The following is a 25,749-nucleotide window of genomic DNA, read 5'->3' on the forward strand; positions in this document are numbered from 1 at the left end:
AAGAATATTGTGCTTGCTGCTGTCTGCTACTTCCTTCATTTCTAGTGGAAAGATGTGAAAAGCTCCATAGTGCAGCATATTTTATTTTAGTATAAACTAAAATAAAATACTTATTATTTAACATAACCTCTTGCTGCCTCAGTTTCTTAATTTGTAAAAAGAACATAATTTTTGTATTCTAGCTAAAAAATAAATCTGGCTATGGAGAACTTTTTCCTCTTAGTTCTCCCCTTTCCAGTATTGGCATGCAAATATGTCTTTATAACATATGGCCTGTGTTTTCTGATTGCAGCTACCCTTCTTGCACATGCAAATATTAAAGATTTGGGGAAGCATTGTGGCCTAGCAGATAGAGAACTGCACTAGGGTCAGAAGATTTGGGGTCTATTTCTGGCTCTGTCACCGGCCTGCTGGGTGACTTCAGCAGGTCACTTCCCCTTTCTATGCCTCAGTTTCCCTGTCTGTAAGAGGGGATAATGATACTGACCTCTTTGTAAAGCGCTTTGTCATCTACTGATGGAAAGCTTTATAAAAGGGCTTGGTATTATTATTTGTGCTTGTAAATTGGGTGGTTAAGTTCCCAACTATCCGATGTACAATCATGAACCATATGGGTTTTTGTGAGAGACTGCATTGTGGAAAATGTGGGCTTAAGAGCTTTGTAACAGCCCTGTGAAATAGGCACTATTCTACCCATGCAGTCCAGGAGCCTTGAGAGTCCCCCTGCCTAACAAAGGGAATTCCACTGAATTCATGTTTAAAACAATCAACCAACCAACCCTTTCCCTCCTCCCCCACTTCCTTTCTGGAGGATAGGTGGGATTTTCATGCTCCAGTACTGTATTTACAGTGGATGAATTTAAGGCAGAGAATTAATCTGGCAAGTCAGTGGCAGACAGAAATAGAATCTAGGAGTCCTGTTTTGTGGGTCTGCTCATGAGATTGCACTGCTTTTGTTCTCATTCTCAGATTGGATTACTCTGTAGATAGGAAACTCTGCCCGTGAAATGTGTCCCTTGCAGTATTTCACCCTTTTAAGAGGATATCTGATTATCAAGGTTTGCCAGAGCTGCACTACACAGAAGCATAGTGTGATTATCTGGATACCAGATGGCAGACTGGGCAGCCATCAGGATTGGACAAGAGGAGTTTGATGTAGATATTGATACAGTCATATCTATCATGCCAAAGATATCGCCACTCTGATTACTAAGGGTGGTATTTCTTTTAAATTAAATTCTGATCTGTATAACTCTTGAACTGTATACTGTTGTGCAAAGTTTGTGTCTGAAAACAACTGTTAATTTTAGTTTGAGAATCTTAGTTAATGGCCTTCCAATGAGAGAACAATTCAATTGTGCACAACTCCCCAGCGTTCAGAGACAGTTGTAAACATTTTTTAAAACACCTGTGAGTGCTATTTTAAAAGTGATGTAAGTGCTTAAATCTCATTGAAAGTCACTGGGATTTTGCCTCCTCAGCATGTGAGTTGCTTTTGAAAATGTAACTTAGGCACCTGAGTCACTTAGTTGCTTTTGAAAGTTTTACTCAAGATCATCTTGCTGAAGGGAACATGCTGTGTAGTGGAAAACGCTCGTCTCTTTCCCCTTCATATGAACTGATCTAAAAACCAAAAATAAACATTCACGCCACCTACACCTTATGGGAAAAGTGGTGAATATTTTGCATATTTTCCTATTGAGAAGTGAAGGTTTTTACTGTGTGTAAAACAATAGGAGTGCTTTTGTTGGCTGAATTTTAGGGTTGATTATGTCAATTTCTAGGAGTAACTTTTATTTTCTTGGTTGTCAGAGCCTTGTCACTCTTCCTTTTACCTGTCTGAATTTCCTTAATTAGCAATGTATGTATACATGTAAAGTTTTACCACACCAATCTCTTTAAAATTGCATTCCATCACTTCTTTTTTCTTGCATATCCTAAATGCCAGCTATCTGTTTTATTAGCTCATTTTAAAAATGTAATTTACTTTTTGATTTGTATGAAGTTACTTTTCAAAGAGACATTAAAATTCACCATTTTTTTTCCCTTTTGAAGCTGATCTATTTCAGTTCTTACCCAAGGGACTTTCAAGTACTTTGGTGTTAGTGTATATGTGTTTTTTTTTTTTTCTGCTGGGTATTTAGAGCTTGGTTTCTGTGGTAAAATGAAAAGATGAACATGTGTAGCTTTTAACTGCTATGTGATCACTTCTTCCCTTCAGCAGCTCATGCACTTGTGTTTACATGCTAATTTACAAAGGCCAGACTTCCTGTTACGGCCAATCAGTGAAACAGGGACAGCGTTAAATGAACTTCATAGCACTTCTGCACCATAAATGTCCATAAATGCGCCAAGCATCCACAGCTCCCATTGACTTCAGTCAGTATTTTATTCTTCAAAGCCCAGGACTCCATTTCCATTAAATGTACCTTTTATTTATTTTTATTTTACTTCTTGGGATTTAATCCTCCTCCCCCCCCAGCTCACGGCCGACTTTTTTTGTGTGCAAGTAAATCAGGGGTGGGCAAATTTTTTGGCCCAAGGGCCACATTTGGGTATGGAAATTGTATGGTGGGCCATGAACGCTCATGAAATGGGAGATTGGGGTGTGGGAGGGGGTGAGGGCTCCAGCTGGGGGTGCGGGCTCTGGGGTGGGGTGGGGGATGAGGCGTTGAGGTTGCAGTAGGGTGCTCCAGGCTGGGACTGAGGGGTTTGGAGGGCAGGAGGGGATCAGGGCTGGGGCAGGGGGTTGGGGCATGGTAGGGGTGAAGGCTCCGGGTGGCGCTTACCTCAAGCAGCTCCCAGAAGCAGTGACATGTCTCCCCTCCAGCTCCTACGTGGAGGCGTGGCCAGGCAGCTCTGCGCGCTGCCCCGTCCGCAGGTGCTGCCCCTGGAGCTCCCATTCATCGTAATTCCTGGCCAATGTGAACTGCAGGGCAGTGCTTGGGGTGGGTGCAGGTGCGGAGCCTCCTGGCTGCCCCTATGCGTAGGAGCTGGAGGGGGGGGACATGCTGCTGTTTCCAGGAGCTGCATGGAGCGGGGCAAGCCCCTGACCCCGTTCCCAGGCTAGAACACCGGAGCGGGGCAAGCCCAGGCCCCGGATCCCACTCCCCAGCGGGAGCTTGAAGGCTGGATGTGGCCCCCAGGCTGTAGTTTGCCTACCCCTGATGTAAATGTTACAAAGTGGGATAGAAATAGTTACATGATTAGGGTGACTTTGCCTTACAATTTCAAGCCCTAGCCTTTTCACATTGACTGCTGCCTAATCTAAAAGATCCCAAACTAGAGAGAACTATAAAAAGTTCCGTGAAGTTTTGTGAGCTGCCTAGTGAGAAGTCTTCTGTATAAAATGTAGTTATAGTCAGGAAAATGGTACTTGTGTGACCTGAATTTGTTAAACTATGGGTGTTAACTGTGCACCTCCCACTAGTCCAGTCTGTCACATGGCTAAATTCCCTGTCGTTTGGAACTTTAGCCCTGTGTGTCTTCTGCGTTGTATCAAATCCTTAGGCTTTGTAACTGTGTTTCAAATAGTTTTGTGGTTTATAATCTTTGCTCAGTCCACTGCAGTGTAGTACTTCTCATTAAATTTTACTATCCTTGGATCAGGGCTTAATTTCTCAGAGTATTTCCTGGAGTGCCAGGGTTAGGGGCTTATGCCCCATGAGGGGCACTGGGGCTCAGGACTTGTGTCCCAAGGGGGGGGGCGAGGCTTGGGGCTTCTGCCTCACGGGTTTGAAAATATTTACCAGAGCTCTGCTCTGGACAGCTTCGGCTGAACTGAAGCGCTGCCTTGAGTCAAGTTGTTTTCCAAACTGTATGTACACCAAGGTGTGTGAGTTTTCTAGGGTGTGTACTGTCTGTAGATGGCCAGGCCACCTTACTCTCTGATGGAAAAACATTGCTTTGCACTCACAGCCGCACACCATATTCATGTTTTGACTAAAACAACAGGTGTACAGTGGCACACCTTGTCAGTGGCAATTTGATAGTTAATTCTTGGGTTATGTGGAAGTGAGAATGGAGCCATTGTCTCTGCTAACCACAGCAAGGTGCATTTGCAAAAGGAAACTAAAAAAGCTTTTTTACATTCGCTGGGTGCTCATTTGCACACTTTCCTACACTGCAGAGTTCTGTGTGTCTGTCGGATCAAGTCAGGTTTCTGCCCCTCCAAAGAAGAAACCTTCTCATTTTGCAAATGGCTGATTATATTTTCGGAAATCCATTTTTCAAATGCATGAGCAAAATTTTGGCTACAGGCAAAATCATCCTCTGTTCCTGTGTTTTAAGTATGTATGTATACTCCTATCCATACTTACGTATATATTTCTCTCTGACCATACCACTAAAGTTTTCGAAGCTTCTTATCTTTTCACATCTTATAATCTGTCACCATCTTCTCTCTCGTCTTCCTGAGACCCTACTTATTCCATCAGGTCCATTCAAAGCACTGCTCCTAAATTACATTTCTTGACATGTTGTTCTGACCATGTTGCCCCCTCTTTGAGTCCCTTCACGGACTCCCCCTTCTCCAGCACATCAAAAACTGACTTCTGGGTCTGATCCTTAACCTGTTGATGTCCTTAGAAAGACTCTGATGGACTTCACTAGGGTTTTGATAAGGTTCCTGGTCCTTACCTGTAAGGCAGTTCATAGCTCAGTTTTTCCCTCCCTACTTACTTGTCCTTATGTATTATCACTTCAGCCCGGCCCCACTAATGAAGTCAGCCTCCATTGTCTGTTTGTCCATGTCTTACACAGGCATCTTTATACGTTCTTTTATGCCTACCTCTCATGCACACAAGACCCTCTGTGGAGTTGTCCATCAAACCACTACTCTTCCTTCCTTCCTGGAAGAAAATGGAGCAAATAATTAAGCAATCCATTTGCAAACACCTAGAAGATAATAATGTGATAAGTAACAGTCAGGAACAGATCGTGTCAAACCAACCTGATAGCTTTCTTTGACAGGTTAACAAGCCTTGTGGATGGGGGGAAGCAGTACACATGGTATATCTTTCAGAGTAGCAGCTGTGTTAGTCTGTATTTGCAAAAAGAAAAGGAGTACTTGTGGCATCTTAGAGACTAAGACATTTATTTGAGCATAAGCTTTCGTGAGCTACAGCTCACTTCATCGGATGCATTCAGACTAACAAATTTATTTGAGCACAAGCTTTCGTGTAGCTCACGAAAGCTTATGCTCAAATAAATTTGTTAGTCTCTAAGGTGCCAAAAGTACTCATTTTCTTTTTTTGGTATATCTTGACTTTAGTGAAGCTTTCGATACAGTCTCACATGACCTTCTCATAAACAAACTAGGGAAATACAACCTAGATGGAGCTACTATAAGGTGGGTGCAAAATCGTTCCCAGAGAGTAGTTATCAGTGGTTCACAGTCATGCTGGAAGGTGCATAACGAGTGGGGTCCTGCAGGCATCCGTTCTGGGTCTCGTTCTGTTCAATATCTTCATCAGTGATTTAGATAATGACCTAGAGAGTACACTTATAAAGTTTGCGGACGATACCAAGCTGGGAGGGATTGCAAGTGCTTTGGAGGATAGGATTAAAATTAAAAATGATCTGGACAAACTGGAGAAATGGTCTGAAGTAAATAGAATGAAATTCAATAAGGACAAATGCAAAGTACTCCACTTAGGAAGGAACAATGAGTTGCACACATACAAAATGGGAAATGACTGCTTAGCAAGGAGAACTGCGGAAAGGGATCTTGGGGTCATAGTGGACCATAAGCTAAATATGAGTCACCAGTGTAACACTGTTGCAAAAAAAAGCAAACATGATTCTGGGATGTATTAGGAGGAGTATTGTAAGCAAGACACGAGAAGTTACAGTTGGTAACAGCTGGGTAGATGGCTTGTAGGGATTTCTGAAGTTTATTTTATTTATTGGTTACAATGAATAAATATATATCGGACTTGGAACCATCTAGCTGGGGTGAAGCTGGCCTATGCATATGCATTTTCTTAGAGAAACTTTGTTTCCAATTGTTTGTTACATCCAGAGGGTTAATTTTGTCATTTATTCTGAGTTTGTACAGCACAATGCATAAGGGTCCCAGTCCTGATTAGTCCTTGCCTCTAGGCACTACTGTATTAAAAATAATAGTCAGATTGTTCAAAATAGGCATTATTTAAATAAGTATTTATCTTGGTAACTTGTTTGAATAGAGAAAAATAAAGATTTCTTGGGTCAAAAGTTGTTGGGCAAAAAACTTGAGCCCTGCTGCAATGGGAGCTCCTGGAGACATGGTGCATATTATCCATGCAACATCTGTGTTATAATACTATTTATCTACTTCCCAATCCATAGAAATTAAGACTTGCCTAAGGCCATTCATCTCATTGGCAGAACTGGAACTGGAATTTGAGCCACATGCTTAGGCCACTATACTATGCACATGCATAGGCCACTATACCACGAGTCCACTTGAATAAGTTGTCAAAATCGAGAAGATGACTGACTAGCCTCCCAAGGAAATCCTTTTAAACTCCACAGAAATAACCATATAATGGAATGGATGAAATGTAAACTAGAAGCCTGACATTTTGAAACCGGTTTAGCGGGTTCTGGCTGTCCAAACTGGCATGAGATTTACTAGAATAAATGTGAGGTTTTTCTCTTTCTCACCTTGCTGGGTTTGAGTCTGTTGCTTTATTTGATTTGTTTTATGGTTCTATATTTCCTTGGGATGTGTGCCAGTTGTATTGTTCTGAGTACTCTTTTATGGACTAACAGGGAGTTTCAGAGTAACAGCCGTGTTAGTCTGTATTCGCAAAAAGAAAAGGAGTACTTGTGGCACCTTAGAGACTAACCAATTTATTTGAGCATAAGCTTTCGTGAGCTACAGCTCACTTCATCGGGAGTTGAAACTCTAAGTACTACCTTTCGGGCCCTGTGTGATTTCCATTATCTGGTGGGAGCACAATCAGGCCATTGGTGTCAAAATTTACCCTTGGACATACATACTGATGTAATGGGAGTCCTTGTGCATATCTGGGGGTGGAACTTGGCTTTATATTTTGAGCACACAGTTGGGAAGATGAAAGGGTCTAATGCTTCAAGACAGCAAGAGAGTGTCAAATGGTAGAATTTCTGGTGCATTCTACGAGTATCGCTGGGGCAGGAGTTATTTTCTGTTTGTATTTCCCAGTAAAAGACCATTCTGTTCAACTGCCAGTGCATTATAGATCTTTGATTATAAGATCTTGTCAGTATAGCAAACTTATCAGACTGAATTTGCGACATTTTTAATAAAATCTTTCTCCAGGGTATGGATTTCCCTGGCTATACCCTTTTCTCATTCATTCAGGGGCAGCCAGATTGGATAGTGGAGTTGTAGAGTTTGATTCTACGGTGAGCTCTATGCCTGTGAAGTCAGCGGAGCTCTGCACAACAGCAGGGTCATGTCTGTTGTGGCTCTTCCCCTCTCTCTAAGGGGGTCTAGCCCACGATTTTCACCATGACAGTGCCCTGGAGAGAGCACTTGTTCCAAGCGTGTTGTCCCCCCTCACAATACACAATATAGGCCGTATGGAGAAGCCTATAGTACTTAATACAAAAGGATAGCCTTCTATAGGGTGGCCTAGTTTTAGTCATATAAAATTCAACACACAATTATGTATCTTTATATAAAATTCAACAAAGGTGGTTAAAAAACAGCCTTATAGAATGGTTATCCTTTTCTATTCTAGAGTTTATTTAGGATAGTTTCTACAGCAACCTATTGATTTCATCCCTATAAAGTTCTATAGAATGTTTTTTCTAAGGGAAATAAAGTATAATAATTTCAAGAACATAAAAGATACTGAATTTGAACTCTTGAAAGGGAAGTTGACCTATGTCACACTCATTTTTTCTGTTCTCCCTCCCTCGTAACCTCCTTCCCTCATGGTTGAGCTTAGTCACATAGGTCCAGTTTTTTAAAGGTATTTAGGTGTTTTTGTGCTCACTTGGTGCCTAAATCCCTTTTGAAAATGAGATCTAGACACCTAAATCTGTTAGGCATTGCAACACTGAGCAGAACAATGCCTAAATATCTTTTAAAAATCTGATCCTAATCATTCAGCTACCTGTTCTAACTGGGTAATAAGTTTACTACCTTATTTGTCCTCCAATTAAATGAATTCTAAAGCACATCTGAGCAGAGCCTGCGGTGCAGTGTGGCTCTTCTCATCCACACACAAAACTTGTTCCACTTTAACTATGCCGATATAGTTAAAACTGTATAACCCCTGCTAGTATAAAAGTGCTTATAACTGGTATAGATTATTCCTGTAAGGAAAGGGGAATGAGCTGTACCTTATATCAGTATAACTGCATCCATGCTAGGGGTTGTACCAGTATAACTATATTGATTAAAAAAAAAAATCACGTCCCTAACCAAAATAACACACACCCACACACCAGAGAGGGTGAGAGCACGAGAGTGAGGTATCAGGGCTATAATGCAGAGAAAAGATGGTGGGGGTGGGGGGGTGTGCGTGTCTGTGTGCGTGCGTGCAATAGAGAGAAGAAATGAAGCAAGCTTGACTCTTTCTATGTTAGAGGTCAGTATGGAGAAATAGTAACTCAAAGTGGAAACAACAATTAGGGTTGGGAAATCTTAGTTTTTATCTCTGGGTTTTGTGTATGGTGTTCAGCAGAGTTACAGTGAAGTCAAATTTCAGAGTAGCAGCTGTGTTAGTCTGTATTCGCAAAAAGAAAAGGAGTACTTGTGGCACCTTAGAGACTAACAAAGTGAGCTGTAGCTCACGAAAGCTTATGCTCAAATAAATTTGTTGGTCTCTAAGGTGCCACAAGTCCTCCTTTTCTTTTAGCGAAGTCAAAGTTTCCCCAAGCCAATGGCTCATTGGGCTGACATGGTTAAAGCATGTCAGTTTCATAGCTCACAGTACACAAGGGAGGGATGAGGCCAGTATCATGTCAGACTGCCTTTGACTGCCCTAACCCCGTGGATCAGGTACCCATTTTGCAGTTGTGTGAACTGAAGGTGGCCTTTCATTTTGAGATCCATCAAGACAAAACCCATAACCTTCAAGACTGGAGGTCTGGAGTGGTGCCTGAGTGGTTAAGGCACTCAAGTAAAGTTACAGGGAATCTGATAAATGTTTCCCTGTTGCTTTACTTTGAATTGAAATCTGCTATCTGCACCCTGATGTGTCTTTGTCAAACTCCTTTTGACATGCTTGAGAAGTAACACCAACATTTTCAAATGTGGATGCTGTGACACTATGGTAACCTGTCACAGACACCTTAAAATAAGCTGAGATCTGTTTTAGGTACCTAAGTAAGAATTTCAGAGGGGCTGAACATTCAGTGGGAGCTCTTCATTGCTCAACATTTCTGATATTCAGGCTACATATTTCAATACCTAAATGTATATTTAGGAGCCTACTCTATGCAGCCACATTTGAAAAATTTGGATGGAGATTTTTTCCACACTATTCTTACTGGGAGTTGTTGGGTGGAGTCTGGGAGAAGGAGTGGTCACTTTATTTTGCAGATAAATATCTGGGGGACATAAAGCTCCTTGGGGCAGGGACTGTATCTTTGTTCCATGTTTCTACAGAACCTGGTCAAAGGCTGCAGCTTATAAGGGCTACCTCAATACAAAATAATAATTTTCTTCCCCTTTCCTAGCAGTAATGTCATCTCTGGGATAAACAACTCCAAATGGAGAAGTAAGTTTGGCCTGGGATAGTCTCACTCACAATAAGAACTTCCCAGGTGTATGACTATTCTACCATCCAGGCTTTGCTGATCAACCCTCTCCACCACCGCACACCAAACTACATCACACAAAAATTAATCATCCCACAGAGCTTTAGAAACAGGTGGTTAGCCCTTCCCCTCTTTATTTCACTACATTTGATATGTTGTGATCTAGTAGCAAGGAGATGCTCTTTTAAAATACATTGTCTGTATCCCTGAATTGTAAACACACACAAACAGAAACCCCCAGTCAGTTTCCTCTGACACTCTATGGTTTGATAAACACATTTCAAGAGCAGCTGTGCAACTTTATTTATTTATTTATTTTTGGTTCAGTCCTCATCCTGTAAGCAGTAACTCTTGACTTGTCAAAAGTAGGAAGAGCCGTGTGTACTTCTGTCCAGTCTACGGGCAGAACGAAACCACTTCCTCAGTTTTCTAATAAATATCTTATCGTAAGAGAGCACATATTCTATTTCAGTGCTGCCTCACAAATATTATGCAGACCCAGGCCTCCGACTATGATAAGCAGAGGACTGACTCTAGGCCACATATCAGCACAGTGTTCTCCTTTCATGATTTTTTTAAAGTGTAGCTGTGCTCTGTGGGAAGGCATAGGTCACTCAGCAGTGCTAAAAGCTGTATTAAAAGACAGAGACCTGTTTGGATCTGAGCAGAGGAAGGTTCATAGATAGCTTAATGGTTACATTGAGGCTTAGCCAAAGAAAGTTCTAAAACATAAGTGTAAAGTGTAGATTTCCCCACAAAAACTGCTCAAGTTCTGCAGACCAGAAAAGGTTTGAGTTGGTTTCGTGGTGCAAATAAAGTAACATCAATTGGTGGTGGTGGTGGTGTGTTGTCCCTTTAGAGTACCCTCAAACAGTTTGCCAGTCAAAAAGGGAACTCCAGCGTCAAAGTAAATGACACTTGCAAAAGTGTGCGGACAACTCTTCCCGTCAAGCCTATTGATTTTATACATAACTTGGTCAGTGGAGAGAGTGTAACAGTCCCAGGAATGTTGTCACTGCATTATTTTAAGTTTCTGCAAAAAAGCTACCCTCTTCTTCCTCTCCCACTCTCCTCTGTCCCAGCCTTGAGGGCAGAAACACATTTAAGCAGTCACCACCGTAGCAAGTCCCAATACAATGATGATAATTAATAAATGTTTTGACATGTTTGTCTTCCTGCATTGGTCTCTGCTGGAATTATGTAAGTACAGTTTGTACTGACACATGTTATTTTCTTTCAGTGGATCTGAGGGAAATAAAGGAAATTCGCCCTGGGAAAAATGCAAAGGATTTTGAGCGCGGGAAAGCAACACAGCATAAAGAGCATTGCTTCACTATTTTTTACGGTACCCAGTTTGTTCTCAACACCTTAAGCTTAGCAGGTAATTTTTTTTGTCTGTCTTCTTTAAGCCTCAAATAGTAAACCTTTTAGACGAGAGACCTATAGCATTGACAGAGCAGTAATGCAAAGCTTTGGCTGTTTTTCTTTTTCCCTGGCCTTCCTAAAACATACCAAACATTCAAAATTGAGGAGGGTGAGAGAGAGCACCCTTTCCCACTTACTGCTTTTAATGCCCTTGAATTGTGGCATTTGTAATTTTTGTGTAAAATAATGTAATTTTTATGTAAAAATAATTTATTAGGTGAGATTTTTTTCCTTGTGCTGTTTAAAAGGATCATTTTCATGGCTTATGAGCGGGTCATTTTAGGTGTTTGAATTGTTGCAAGCAGTCTTGTACCCTCCTTGACACCAGCTCTGTATGTTTTAGGAAGATGAAATGCCTATCACTCACTGCAAGGCACAAGTATAAGTGAGGTATAAGCAGCAAATATATAGTAAATCCCTATGTGTGTGTTTCTGTTGATTCATTTCTTTATACCCTGCAGCTCCCTGATGTCCCTTTAGAAGGAACATTATAGAGAGGCTTTTTTATGAAGTACTTATCTTTTATTCATTCACTCATGTTTAGCAGTGTAGATCCTTTCTGGTTAAATATCTCAGGTGAGATTTTTTTTTAACACTGGAGACCTGTGTGAAATCCTGGCCCTATTGAAGTCAATGGAGATTTTGCCATTGGCTTTACTGCGGCCAGAGTCTCGCCCCTGAGTCTGAAACCTGCCTGGGGTCACACATAAAAGTGAATTTAGGATCCATAGCCTACTTCTTAGTGACCACATCAGAAAAAACTACCACACAACTGGCAGGGTCTGTTTACTTAGGCCTGTTTATACTGCAAAATTAAGTCAACCTAACTTACGTTGGCATATGGCTGTGGCAGTAATTACATTGCTTGTGTGTGTCTACACTTTGCTTCTTGTGTCAGCAGTGTGCTTCCTTACCAGGAGCACTTGTATCAATTGTACTGTCAGTGTGGGACGGCTTGTGAAAGCCAGCAACAGTCGATGTAAGCAATGCAGTGTGTACGCTGACGTTGTGTTGACCTAACTATACGACTGTGACTTTACACTCCTAATGGAGGTGGAGTTATTAAGTCGGCGTAGCAGGGCAGTTACATCAGTGGGAGTGAAATTTAAGTGTAGACACTTCCATGGTTAGGTCAACCTAAAATGGCTTGCCTCGACCTAACTCAGTAGTGTTGACCAGACCCTACGAGAGGGCAAGGACTGGAATAGGAGGTGAATTGCATGCTCAAGTGCACCGTAAGGGCTGTGCATGTCTATATGAGGAGAAGGGATGTTAATCAAATTGAAAGACAGGGAATCAAAAACTAATACAAGGAAATACTTTTTATGTGCAACACAATATTATGCTATGAATCTCTTTGTCACAAGATATCATTGGACACACAAGCTTAGAAAGATTCAAAAATGGATTGGATATTTTTATGGAAAATGAGATAATCGAATTACATTAAAAAGGGTGTTTTTAAAAAGAGCAAAAACTAGAGTTTTGGATGTGATATAAACCCTTATATTTCAGGGCATAAGACAGTTCCTAATCAATGAGATTAGGAAGAAATTTCTCTTTAAGACGGGGATAACTACCTACTGAAGGGGTCTTGAATCTTCTTTGTTACAGGAATATATGGACTGCTGGTTTCATTGCTTATGGGAATTCCCTTGGTCCTATGCTAGATCAGCATTGTCAGTTTCATGAGCATTAAATTCATTTGCAAAATTGTAATAAAAACTGAAGTAATTTTTAAGATGTTCCTAGTAGAGTAGAGAAGTGATCAGTATGTTGTAAGTGTTATAATCCTAACAGTCATAGAGATTTTTTTTTTAAATGTGGAAGTGATGCTCTCCCTAGTTGAGGTACTTTCCCATGTGTGTAAGTAAACCCTATATTTATGCTTGTAAAATAATGTACAGTTAATTGCACAGAGGATTGGTGTACTAAATGTGGGTTTGCATGTGAAGGAGTATGCTCAAATTTTGTGTGTTGAAAATTAATGGCTGCTTGTGAAAATTTGGCTCTACATACCAGGTTTGAATTTAGATTAAGCCCAGAATATCCTTGAAATTTCAGAATGTGCAGCATCATTTTAAATATAATTGTGCCCTGAGCACTGTTGGGCTGTATTTTCCCCTTGTTATTTTTTCTCAGAATCTAGTCTCTACAAGTAGTTTGAGAACAATCAGTACGAGGAGGTCTGTTGCCATAACACAGATTCTTAGAACAACATGACTGATATTTTCAATATCAGGAAAATCCTTTTCTTTGTTAAAGCACTTTGTCTTGGTTTCTGAGAACAATACAAGGTAACTGTTACTTAACGGGGAATGGCAGCTTTCTTTACACACAGAATAACTTTGGGACAGTTAGACTAGCAGTGGGTGGTGTCTGTCCTTTCCAGAAACGTAACTAATTGAAAAAGATTTCCACAGGGATCTGAAGCTGGGCTCTGCTTCAGTTTTGGAGAATATAGCATTGTTTGAAAGTATAATTTTAAAAACAATGTGTATCTTTTGAGAGACTGTTTTTGTTTTAAAGGATATTGCAGAAATTGCTCAAGTTGGAGATATTGGCAGGAAATAATTCTTCGGGAGGACTGTTTTGGTGGAGGGAAGCTTTGATGAATTTCTGAACTGGAATGCTATAATGCAGGGCTGTCCAAATTCTGCCCAAAGGCTGCACCTAATCTGCAGCATGAAAGGGAAATTGCAGCCCACCTGCACCTTTAATAATACAAATTTGTGTCCCTCAGGGTCTGTAGCTCCCAGAATGCAACGCATGAACTTGATCTGACTAGTAGGTACTCAGATCAAGTTGGATCATCACCAGCAAGCCCTTCTGGTTTGCATCTGGTACTAGAAGTGTAGATGCAAACTCATTTTGGAACAAAATAAAATTTCTAGCTATTTTCCTTTTGAAAATAGACTTGAAAATGTAAAGCTAAGGATGAACGGATCAAGCATCTGAGCTCTAATCCTGCCGCAGGAGTCTGAGGGAACTTAAAGACTCTTCTCCCAAATACACCTTTTATGCAAGAAGTTAACTTTCCCACAAACCATAGTCTGGCATAGACTGTGCATAGTGGTGTGATTATGGCAGTCAGGATGAAGGATTTGTTTTGCAAGCCACTCAGAAATGTTAAGGGTTAGAATTAGAGCATTGCATGCTGGAATCTGTAGTATCCACAGGTCACATGTTAATTTTAAAGGAGAGGGTGGCTCTGGGCTACATTCAGCCCACGGCAGGTACTTTGGCCACCTTAAGAACAGAAGATGGAAAAAGCAAAAATTCTGCTGTTGTCACAGTGAGAGTTGTAGGTTGGCAGTAATTCTGCTGCAGCTTTGGAACGTCTTATGTTCTGATTAACAAAGTTTTAAAAGGAGATGTTTTTGATAGGTCTAGCGGGTTTTTTTTTTTAATCCTTAAAAACTAACATAGATTCTTTCACTGGGATGTGTTGGATTGACAGCGTAAAGCTCTGTAATGAGATTATCACAGAGAATGGGTAGCCAACCCATGTTATACACTAGGGTTTATATAAACATCACAGATTATGTCTTTGTTATGTATTAATGTTTCTCACAGTGTATTAATCTTTGCAGCTGATTCCAAAGATGATGCTGATAAATGGCTGTGTGGCTTGAATATCTTGCATCAAGAGGTTATGAATGCTTCCACACCTGCAATCACAGAGAGGTACATGGAATTTTCCCCCTTTGTTTATGAGAGACTCTTCAACAGCTTGACATTTCTTTGCAATTTGATAGTGAAAAACTGAAAAGACATTTTCAAGGATGAAACCAGTGTGGTCTGTAAGTTACATTAAGAGCAATACTCTACAGACAACATGCTATACTTAGAAAGTGTGGTCCAAATTCAGGTCTTGTAAAAGCATATGCCACTTAATAGTCTTCTATGGAGTTATGGCTACTTACACTGTGATGGATTTGGCTCTCTGGTTGGTTGGTTTGTTATATAAACTCACCTGGTTCCAGGTTTGGATGCCAAAGAAAGTCTTTAAGAAGTTCATGGGAATGTCTGGTCTATGTGTGTGTTGGCATCTCCATTTCAGGTGACTCAGAGTTTCTCAGGATCTCACAACTAGACCCTCTCCCCCTTCCCACCACTCGGCCATGGGCAGAGAATCCCTCTCTTCTCAACAGGCCCTGAGCCCCCTCCCAGACTTGATCTTTTCTCACCCCATTCACCTTTCGTTCACAGTGGGGAAAAGTCATGGCCTGTCTTTCTTCATTGGTTGTTTGTCCAAATTACAGCTCAGGTGTTGACGCCCTGCCCATCTAAATCCAATTTCAGCTGGGAAAAAGTATTCCTCACTTCCTGTCTTTAACTTTTGTGTGGTATTGCTCTGTACTGTTATACAGTTGCTGTGCATCACTCTCGAGGTGGCTGCATTTCAGCAACAACAAAGTGATTCCTGTATAGACAGAGTATATGAGTTTTTTAGTGAAATGCTATGATTATCCTTTGGGGTGAAACCTGTCTATATGAACAGAGCTTCCCTGTCAGTATTGCCAATATCATTAAAGGGATGCTGGTCCTAAAATTGACACTTCTGTCTGATTTATGGTTTTTTAACCTAAGATAGGTAAAAGATTACTACAGCTGAAAGAGATTAAGCGGATTTTCTTTTTCATTTTTACTTCATGCATTTGATGATATTTGGGACCACATCCTCAGCTAGAGCCAATCAGTGTAGCTCCGTTAAAGCTATGCCAGTTTATACCAGCTGCAGATCCTGGCTCTTTTGTGCCCAGTTATTTTCACTGTTTCCCATTTGTATGGTTAGTCATTACCCTTGTTTACATGGGCTTGTCACACACAACAAGGGGACAAAAACATTTTGTTTAGAAATAGGAAAATATTATTGTAAAGCCACAAAAATGAACCAGGGCAGATGCAGCACCTGAAAATGCTTGTGACTCGTTTTTCAGAATGTGCTAGATTTCCAGTTTAAATATCTCTGCTTACTTTCATCACTGAGATTGCGATATTGAACAGGCTCTGTTTGTTTTTAATTCTTAAAATAACTTTTCTGTTTTGTTTTGTATTTTAAGCTGGCTGAGAAAGCAGATCTACTCTGTTGACCAGACTAGAAGGAACAGGTATGAATCTCACCCTTTTTAGGTTTTGCTTAGTTTTCATGGTCAGTTTTTCTACATGAAGTATAGGAGTGGAATTTAAAGTAACAAACATCACTTTGTATAAGAAAGATGTGACGTACGTAACATGTGAGAGTCCAGGACGCTGTACCTGCTCTTTCGTTAGGAATTTGTGTTCTGTTTTGTTATGGAGACATCAAGCATATGAAATTCACTGATGTGTATAACAGAGAAGGAAATGACCACCACTGTATCATTTTGTTTTCTGCCCTTTCTTCATGGCTGGAACTAGGATACATGTAGTTTTAGGCAGGGAGAGGGGATTCTTTCTCCCTCCCACTTTCAGCTCCCCACTCCCAGCAGCACCTAGCTGCTTCCTTTGTAGAGGCTGTTGCCCCTTTGCCAATCAAGTGGGAACCCAGAGGCTGGGACTCTGCTCTCTGGCCTTGGCTAGGCCCCCAGCACTGCCTGAGAGGGTGAAGAGAGTGAGGTGGGTCACAGAGGGAGTTGGACTAACAGCAACAGCCACAACAGTCATTTTTCCCCACAGTGAGTCAGAGCCTTGAGGAGGGGGAGCATGATGGGGTGAAAGGACAGGGGAATTCTTGGAAGGTGAGGTAGGGACAAGGAGATCCCTGGGGGACAGTGTGAGTAGGGACAGAGAAACCAACGGAGGGGGGTCATCATGGAGATCTTGGGAGTGGGGTAGGTTAGGCAATGGGAACACAAGATAGTCCTTGAACATAGAGGTGGGAGGAAGCCAGCAGTGGTCTTTCAGAATTAGATTGAGGACTCTGGCACTGTTCCAGAGAGTTTGTAGAGTTATCACTTGCAAGGACTTGCTTTGGAAAATATAACTTGGTGAAACTGGCTTGGTCGTTTGCGATTGTTACTCTGTTATGTGTTGGTGAGGAGACCTAGGCTTAGGAGTTACCTCAGGATTCATGCTTCTCAGTTGAGGAAGCCGCAGCATATTGTAACTATGGAGGTGGCATATTTGGGTTCTTGTGGGAAATGGAAGCTGCTCACTGCAGGCCCATGCAAAAAATGGTGTAGATTTTAGTCTTCAAAATTTCCTTTTATGGTGAGTGAGAGTGAGAGAGAATCCTTGCTCTGCTAGCTGAGGTGCCGGATAGCCTGTTGCAGTGCAGAGTATGCTCTCTTGCAAATTCAGCTGCAAATTTCTCTTTAGAATTTTTGTAAGTTGTACGATGCCTTGAGAAGGAAATTAACTCCTTGGTGGGTGACACTTTAATGCAGCTTAGCTACCCCCTTTTCCCAGCAGCATTAATGTTTGTACTTCTAGTTCAGTGCAGAAAATAACATTCGTTTCCTCTCATTTAGCCTTTTCCTAAGAGTAAAATAAAACATGTTCTCATTGTGTGGATGAAAACATGTTATTTCAGGAAATAACACCATTCTTCAAGCAATCTGTGGTACTGGGAAGATGATTGCTATACAAAGAGAGATGGAAGGGCATGAACGGAATTTGGTTCCCAAGCATAGGGGCTCAGAGAGATTTTAGATATCAGAGACAGACTCGCTTAGTCAGGAGGGGAAGGACAAAGTGTGCCAGCTGCACCATTTTTTACTGGATGGCAGATCACGTCACTGCACTTGGCTCTTGCTCTGCTGCTGCTGTGTTTCAGTAAGAAAGCACCACAATAGGGGAGAACCATGAAACAAAGGAAAGCCATAGGGCAGAGAAGCTTCAGCTGATACTACATCTAGTTAAGGTTATGTTAGTTTCCATAGTTGTTTTACTACCGGAAGGTAACATAACTGATCCCCCTTTGATATGTGCTGAATTGTGAGGTGATGGTGTTTCCACTTTACCCAGAGAGAATTCCCACCTTTAGAAAACTCCAGGAAACAGATGAATGCTGCAATTAACTTTTTTTTTTTTTTTTTTTTTTAAATTTTTAGTCAGCTAATTATAAAGCTGATACTTCCTGGCTGGCCCCAGCAGTGAAGCTTTGCTGCCATATACAGTAATGAAGTCAGCCCTAGGTTTAGGCCTTTGCTTGCCTGTCCAGAAAGAGCTGTTGAGTGGCAGTGTGATCAGCCCCGGGGGTGCAGTGGGAGAAGTGCGTGTTCTCATGGTCTGACAGCAGGACCGGGAGCCAGGAGCTTCCTGAGTTCTAATCTTGGCTCCAACACTGACTCCCTCTTTGGCTATTGACTGATCTCTCAGTTTCCACATCTCTCAACTGCTCTGCCTCACTTTCCGTATCTGCAAAGTGGGGATGATGACACCTCACAGGGCAGCTGTGTGGATGAATATTTGTAAAACACTTTTTGAAGAGCAAAAGGGTTTCTTATAAGTGTTAATTGTTGGGGTTTTTGATCTCTGGTGAGCATTTCTGGCCAGTGCTTGGAGCAGCATTGTCATCTAAAGGGTCACAACAAAGGCCTAGAACTTGAGGCCTTGGTTCCCACCCCTGCTCTGCCAGAGACACCCTGTGTGACTACTTAGTCGTGATGTGCCTCAGTTTCCCCATCTGTAAAATGGGGATGATAGCACTGCTCTGGAGATATGTAAATTAAAGATTGTGAGGCACTCTGATACTGTGGTAATTGGTGCCATAAAAGTATCTAAGATACACTGAAATCAAAGCTGAGGTTGATGAGGGAGGTGGGAGGTCTGAAGCCCCATTCACTCCTCAGTTGCTGTGGGAGGGGTCACTGTACAGAGGGAGCTGCTCCACAGTTCGCTCAGCCCCCTTGCATCTGGACTCCCCCACTGAGCCCTGTGCACCCGAGCCCCTACCCTGCTGAGCCTTACCTCTGCATCAGGACCCTCAACCCTGCACCCAAACCACCCCCCACTGAGCCCTCTACACTCGGAGCTGCACCTCCGACACCTGGACCACCCCAACGAGCAACCCGCACCTGGACCCCCACCCCACTGAGCCCCAACCAGCGACATCTGGATCCCCACATCTCCAGCACCCGGAGCCCCTGACACCCAGAGCCCCCCTTAGTCCCAACCACCATTGCTTGGACCCCCCCTGCAGAGTCCCATTACCCCCCACTGAGCCCCCCCCTACACACCCAGGCTCCCCACTGAGCCGCCTGCACCTAGATTGCCCCACACAGAACCCTATTACCCCACAGCTGGATCCCCACACTAAACCTCTCCACATTTCGATCTTGCTAGGCTGAGCCTGTGTGCCCCACACATGGATTGTTCCTCTTGCACCTGGATTGTCTTGGTGCACCTGGCACAGGGGGGCAGGACCCTGGTGCATTTCTGGGGCAGACCTGGCCCTTGTGCTGTGTCTGCTTCGGGTGCAGCCTCACTGCCAAGTCCGTGTCCCAGGGCGGGAGGATGGGAGCTGCAGGGTTTTTATTTTTTTGGTGTAGAATTATTATTTTTTTGGCACAGAATTCCCTTGGGAGTATTGTAGCTCTTCTCTAAATCCTCTCCAGTGTATCCAATTGTGAATTATAGACAATGGACAATGGGTGTGGATGATGCTATGTCTTCAAAGGAACCCATTCCTGGAGTTATTCACATGCAAATTCTGCTTGAGTAAGGAGTATAGGAGCATGCCCCAGCGTTGCATGAGGAGTCTTTCACCAATAAAAACCAACTGTAATACCTTAATGTAAAGCGGTTGGAACTGAGGTCTGACATTATCAAATGCTATTCTAGATTTCACATTCCTAAAAATGTGTGTAAAAGTGTTGTTCCTGCATGATTGCAGAATACCTGTTTTGCACATGGAGAAGGACAACTGTTGGAGATGTGCCAATTATCCATTTGTGTTTGTATTTGTCTGTGCATAAACAGGTTCAGGCTGAATTTTATGGGCCCCAGAACTGATATGCTATTTTTTTATCACAAAACCAGGGACTGATTTAAGGGCCATTGAATTTTTTATCTTCAACTTTTACAACATTTGCTACCTACTTATCTTTAAAAAGGAAATTTACTGTTTTTATAACAAGGTCAGTATAGTTTAGTCCAGAAGTGGGCAAACTTTTTGGCCCGAGGGCCACATCTGGGTATAAAAATTGTATATTAGGCCATGAACGCTCACAAAATTGAGTTTGGGGTGCGGGAGGGGGTGAGGGCTCTGGCTGGGGTGCAGCGCCGGGGCGGGGTCAGAAATGAGGAGTACAGGGTGCAGGAGGGGACTGGGGGTGGGGTGCGGGGTAGTGGGCAGGGCTCCGGCTGGGAGCGCAGCTGGGGATGAGGGGTTTAGAGTGTAAGAGGGTGCTCTGGGATGGGACTGAGGGGTTCGGAGGGTGGGTGGGGGATCAGGGCTGGGACAGGGGGTTGGGGCATGGGGGGGTGCAGGCTCTGGGGTGGGGCTGGGAATGAGGGGTTTGGGTTGTGGGAGGGTGCTCTGGGATGGGACCGAGGGGTTTGGAGGGTGGGAGGAGGATCAGGGCTAGGGCAGGGGGTTGGGGCACAGGGGGGTGGCTCAGGGGTACAGGCTCAGGGCAGCACTTACCTCAAGTGGCTCCTGGGAGCAGCAGCATGTTCCCCTCTCTGGCTCCTATGCAGAGGCACGGCCAGGTGGCTCTGCTGTGCGCTGCCCTGTCTGCAAGCGCCGCCCCTGCAGCTCCCATTGGCTGCAGTTCCTGGCCAATGGGAGCTGCGGGGGCATCGTGCGGAGCCCCCTGGCTGCTGCTACGCATAGAAGCTGGAGTGGGGACATGCTGCGGCTTTTGGGAGCCGTGCAGAGTGCCCCCAACCCTGCTCCGCGGCTAGAGTCCCGGAGTGGGGCAAGGTCCAGACCCCAGTAGGAGCTCAAGGATGCAATTAAAGTGGCTGGGCCATAGTTTGCCCACCCCTGGTTTAGTCCAACTCCTAAAGAAGTCAGTAGACTTCTGTTGCACTTGGATTGATCTATGGACAGAGAATGTTTTAAAAATGTATCAATAATTCAACTTACGTGTTGATGAAAATGGTATACCACTGGATAGTTGTAGGTTGCATGCATACTAATAGAATGCTGTTTTTGCCCTCTTGTTTTTCAGTATCAGCCTTAGAGAACTGAAGACCATACTTCCCTTAGTAAACTTCAAAGTAGGCAACGTGAAATACTTGAAGGATAAATTTGCGGTAATTATTCAAAGCACCTGATGTCCAATATTTGGTGAAAATATGTATTGATTCTTACACACAGCATCTTGCCTGTGGCTTTTGCTTCTTATCATGTGAATTAATCTGATTTGTATTGGTTAATTTCAGAGTTTAGGTTTGAATGTCATGCAGAAGAGTTTTTTAATGATCTTTATTACTGGTATTAATATTGCAGTACTGTCCAAAGTCAAAATCAGGCTCATGGCCCTCTTGTCGGCACTGTGCAAATATATAGGAAAATCTGGTCACTGCCTGTTTTAAGGGTAGAATTTACATTATGAATGAAGTGATACTTTTAGTTTCTCTTCAACATGAACTACTGTTAATAACTTTTGAGGCCCCTTTGCATCCCTGCAGGAACATTAAAGATCCCCTTATTTTTCCTGCTTTATACCTCTCTATTCTCCAAGTCCCAAATTATAGTTACTGGTACTCTGGATAATGAGCACTGAATGAGTCATTCTTGAGAATCTGCCAGCAGTCGTCTTAAGTGAGCAACTGGCTAACTGCCTGCTGGTACTCTGAGCCTGGGTGGTGGACAGAGATGAGGGGCAGGAACAGTGTATTACAAATTAAGGTTCTGTTTGTTCAATTAGCATATTAATGTTTCTCTTCAGAAATCAATTAGCCATCATGTCAAAACAATTAAAGTAAAAGTATGGCAGCCATATGTGCCTTGGAAGACTATGGCACCTGGAAAGGGTATGTCAAATTTGTTGCTATACAGATATAACCTAGGATATTCCAAATATGCTGTTTAATACTTCCTCCTCACAGGAAATAGGAGCTCCCAAGGAAGAACTTAGCTTCGAACAATTTCACGTGTTCTACAAGAAAATTATGTTTGAACAGCAGAAATCGGTAAGCTCATATATAGATAGATACTATTATCCTGTCTGGTTTGAATAAAAGGTGAAATCTGATTTCTCCTCCCTTCCCCCACCATCACCACCATAGAAAAGCCCTCACTTACCGTATTGTATTTGATGTGTCTGTGACAACCAATGCCAATAACTGGATTCATAAAATAAATAGATAAGAAGTTTGTGTTGCTTCTTGGGTGTTTAAAAGGTGAAATTGTGCACACATGTAATGGGATTTTGTTTGTCATGTGAGTCTTTCTGTCTGGTTTGTAGGATATCCTTAGTCAGGTGCAATTAATAAATGTTAAGTGAAATACAGGTTTCATTTTTGCATGACTTCCCAGTTTAATTTATCCCATATGCCAAAAGATACTCTTTTAATTATGGCGCTGACATGTCATGATCACCAAATAATGACCACTGCCATTCTCACTTGTGTCTGGAGATGATACGTGAATATATTCGGTGTACTGCATGACATGCTTGTGACAGTCACTGGGATGTGTCAATGCCATGGAATTATGCTAGGGATTTATTTGGCTAACTATTTTATCACTACTTCCAAATGTTCATTCCATCCAGATTCATGAAGTCAATGGGAGCTGTAAGTGTTTAGCATCTCTGAAAATCAGGGCTCTTATTTAGGTGCCTCACTTTAAACACCCAAGTTTGAAAATGTTGACATAAATATCTGAATGCTAGTTTCTGTACCCTGTTAACTGTGCCTGCAAATATGTAGGACATTGTTAAAACTGAAACCTTCTTTCCTCAGTTGTACATGGGCATGGTTTATTAGTAATTCTTTTTTTCAGCTTTGCAGATTAAGCATAATCATTGTAATCTAGATCTGTACAATGCTATTAAAAAGAACCATACGCTTGAAGTAAGACGACTTTGTTTTGCTAACCTTATTGATATGTCTCTTTTCATGATACTTCACTTAAACACCATAAACAGAAAGAAGTTACTTAAAGAGGAGAGCATAGCACAGTATAGTGAGGTTATCTGATGTACTGGTTATCTGATTGTCCACACCTTTGGTGCACCATTTCAAGAAGACTCCTCATCTTGCTTAACTACTGTTTACAGCTAAGTTTCCCAAGCTCTGTACTCTGCTGGTCCAACCTGGAGGCCATTTAGTTTAGATTTTGTAGCCAGGTGACTAAATATGATACAAGATACACGTTTCCAGTTTTTCCAGACTATCTAGCAGGAAACTTGACTGCTTGTGTTTATTATGTGCATTAGCAAAACCAAGTTTGGCTGTGAATTGTGTGCTTTTACATGGAGAAGGCCTGAAGTGTAATCACGACACATGACAGCCTGTTGTTTCTCACCTTTCATTTTAACTCAAAATTTATTGTGCTACCATAGCTTGTATAAAATGCAAGTAGACATTTCTGTTCCTGCTAAGAGTTACAGATATTTCTGATTATTGTGTGTCTCTCTTTTTCCCCCCCCCTCCTCTTAAGATTCTTGATGAATTCAAAAAGGATTCTTCCGTGTTCATTCTTGGGTGAGATTTCCTGTTACTATAATTTCGTGCATGTTTGCGTTAGTTATAACACTGCAGGACTTTGCATACCCAAAGTTTTCATGGAATCTCAAAGTCCATTCATATTTTTAAGTGATGTCACTGTTCTCTATTATGATATTTTCATTAGTGACTAGAGGTGGCATATCTTGTTGCTCTGGTATTCGTTAAGATGAATGAAAATTTTTCATATACCGTTTTATATAAATTTTAACATCTCACATTTTAAGGCACTCTTCCTAAAATTCTGACTTCAGTGGAAGATTTCCTGAGTAAGGACAGAGTAAAAGTGGCATAAGGAAGCTGTGGATAATAGCCAACACCTTGCCCACAGATGGATTTCAGTCGGAGGTGCTCATGCTTAGTGTAGGACAGACGTTGTCTCTGTGTTTTCTGATGGAGAAGTTTTAATTTTTAACTGAAGAGGTGTGTGGTGCATGGACTTGACAGTAGCAGGGCAGAATTCTAATCCCAAATGATGTACTGTCATTGCATCTCAGTTTCCCTGTCTGTAAAATGGGTATAATATTTATTTAGGGGAGTTGAAAATTAACTGATTGTACAGCATGTTGAAGAAATGAGATGCTGCAGCATAAAAGGGACAAGCATTGCTGCTATTATGCTTTTCTGAAACTAGTTTATCATAACTTTGAATATTACATCTACAATTTTGTTTAAAACATTTGAGAAGTTCCGTTAGAAATGGTTGCCGTTTAATATAGGGCCCAATTCTTTAGCCTCCTGGGTAGAATTTATAGAACTTATTGGGACTGCTGGCATCAGGTTTTGGTTCTCCATGTCAGCTCATCCAATAAGTATCCAGAAGAAATGGCTTGTGGGATTATGGCTATGCAAATAATTTACAATAATAATATTTTTATAGTGCCATAATTAAGCTGCACAACATCCTAATGAGATAAGTCAGTGTTGTTCCTACTTTACAAAAGGGTAAACCGAGAGAAGTTAAGTAACTTGCCCAGGGTCACAGAGTGAGTCATTATGAAAGCTGGGAAGGGAACCCAGAAGCTCTGATTCAAAGTCTTCTGATCCAGATGCTAGACAGTTGCTTGTGGGGCCTGATCCAAAGCCCATTAAAGATAATGGAAAGACCCCCTTCAACTTCAGTGGATTTTGGATAACGTTGTAAATTCATGATATAATATATTGAGTTCTCTACTATGGCTCTGACTTAAATGATATTTGATCTACTCCCCCCCCCCCTTTTTTTTTAATGAAACATTTTTTCTAAAATTTTTCCCTTTCCTCTGGTCTAGAAATACTGACCGTCCAGATGCTTCCGCAGTTCATTTGCATGACTTCCAGAGATTTTTGCTACACGAGCAGCAGGTGAGAAAGTTATGAAACTCTGAATTCTTCCTCACCAAGGCTCAGAGCGTTATGTATTTTTCAAAGAGTCACAGTCTGACATACAGAATGACTGATGATAATTGGCATTGAACCTTGTGGGCTAAATCTGAGCGTTGGTCTTAATGATTAAGATGTGATCTTTCATTGAGCTAACGTTTTTCAACTGCACAATGAACAAAAAGGTGTGCAAATGGATTTTTCTGGCCTTTGCTAGGCTGCTAAATGAAATGAGATGGTTATTGACAGACATCATGTAAATGTCAAGGATGATATCCTGTCCCCATTGTGGGTGAAACCTTGTAAACATTTGGACTGAAATCCTGGCTCTGGCCTCATTGTGGCTGACACGATGTAAATGTTTGGGATGGTGTGCTGTCCCCACTGGAATCAAAGAGAGTTTTGCCATTGACTTGAAAAGGGTCAGAATTTCACTTCTGATGGGTGCTCTCTTTGAAGAAGTTGCTGTGTACTTGCAGGCAGTTGTGTTCAGTGATCTGGGAAGGGGCTTGTCTTCATCTGTAACAGCTCTGATCCTGATTCACAGACAGCATGGTTTAGTTGGACTGATAAAATAATTAATGAATTAAAAAAATTGTCAGGCAAAAGATT

General features: G+C 41.9%; 1 protein-coding gene across 3 annotated transcripts in view; it reads left to right on the top strand.

Annotated features, from left to right (window-relative positions):
• PLCG2 (phospholipase C gamma 2) overlaps positions 1-25,749 on the top strand; it is a 93,818-nt gene that overhangs the window by 21,484 nt on the left and 46,585 nt on the right. For all 3 annotated transcript variants that reach the window (XR_013347715.1, XM_077831517.1, XM_077831516.1), the window contains exons 3-9: positions 10,982-11,122; positions 14,760-14,853; positions 16,233-16,280; positions 21,270-21,354; positions 22,153-22,236; positions 23,711-23,754; positions 25,047-25,119. Coding sequence is in view for 2 of the 3 variants with exons in the window: in XM_077831517.1 (XP_077687643.1) it covers positions 10,982-11,122; positions 14,760-14,853; positions 16,233-16,280; positions 21,270-21,354; positions 22,153-22,236; positions 23,711-23,754; positions 25,047-25,119 (569 nt within the window). In the remaining variant the exon portion in view is untranslated. The remainder of the gene's footprint in view (positions 1-10,981; positions 11,123-14,759; positions 14,854-16,232; positions 16,281-21,269; positions 21,355-22,152; positions 22,237-23,710; positions 23,755-25,046; positions 25,120-25,749) is intronic.

Source organism: Eretmochelys imbricata, chromosome 12 (genome assembly GCF_965152235.1).
Source record: "Eretmochelys imbricata isolate rEreImb1 chromosome 12, rEreImb1.hap1, whole genome shotgun sequence".
Classification (NCBI taxonomy): domain Eukaryota; kingdom Metazoa; phylum Chordata; order Testudines; family Cheloniidae; genus Eretmochelys; species Eretmochelys imbricata.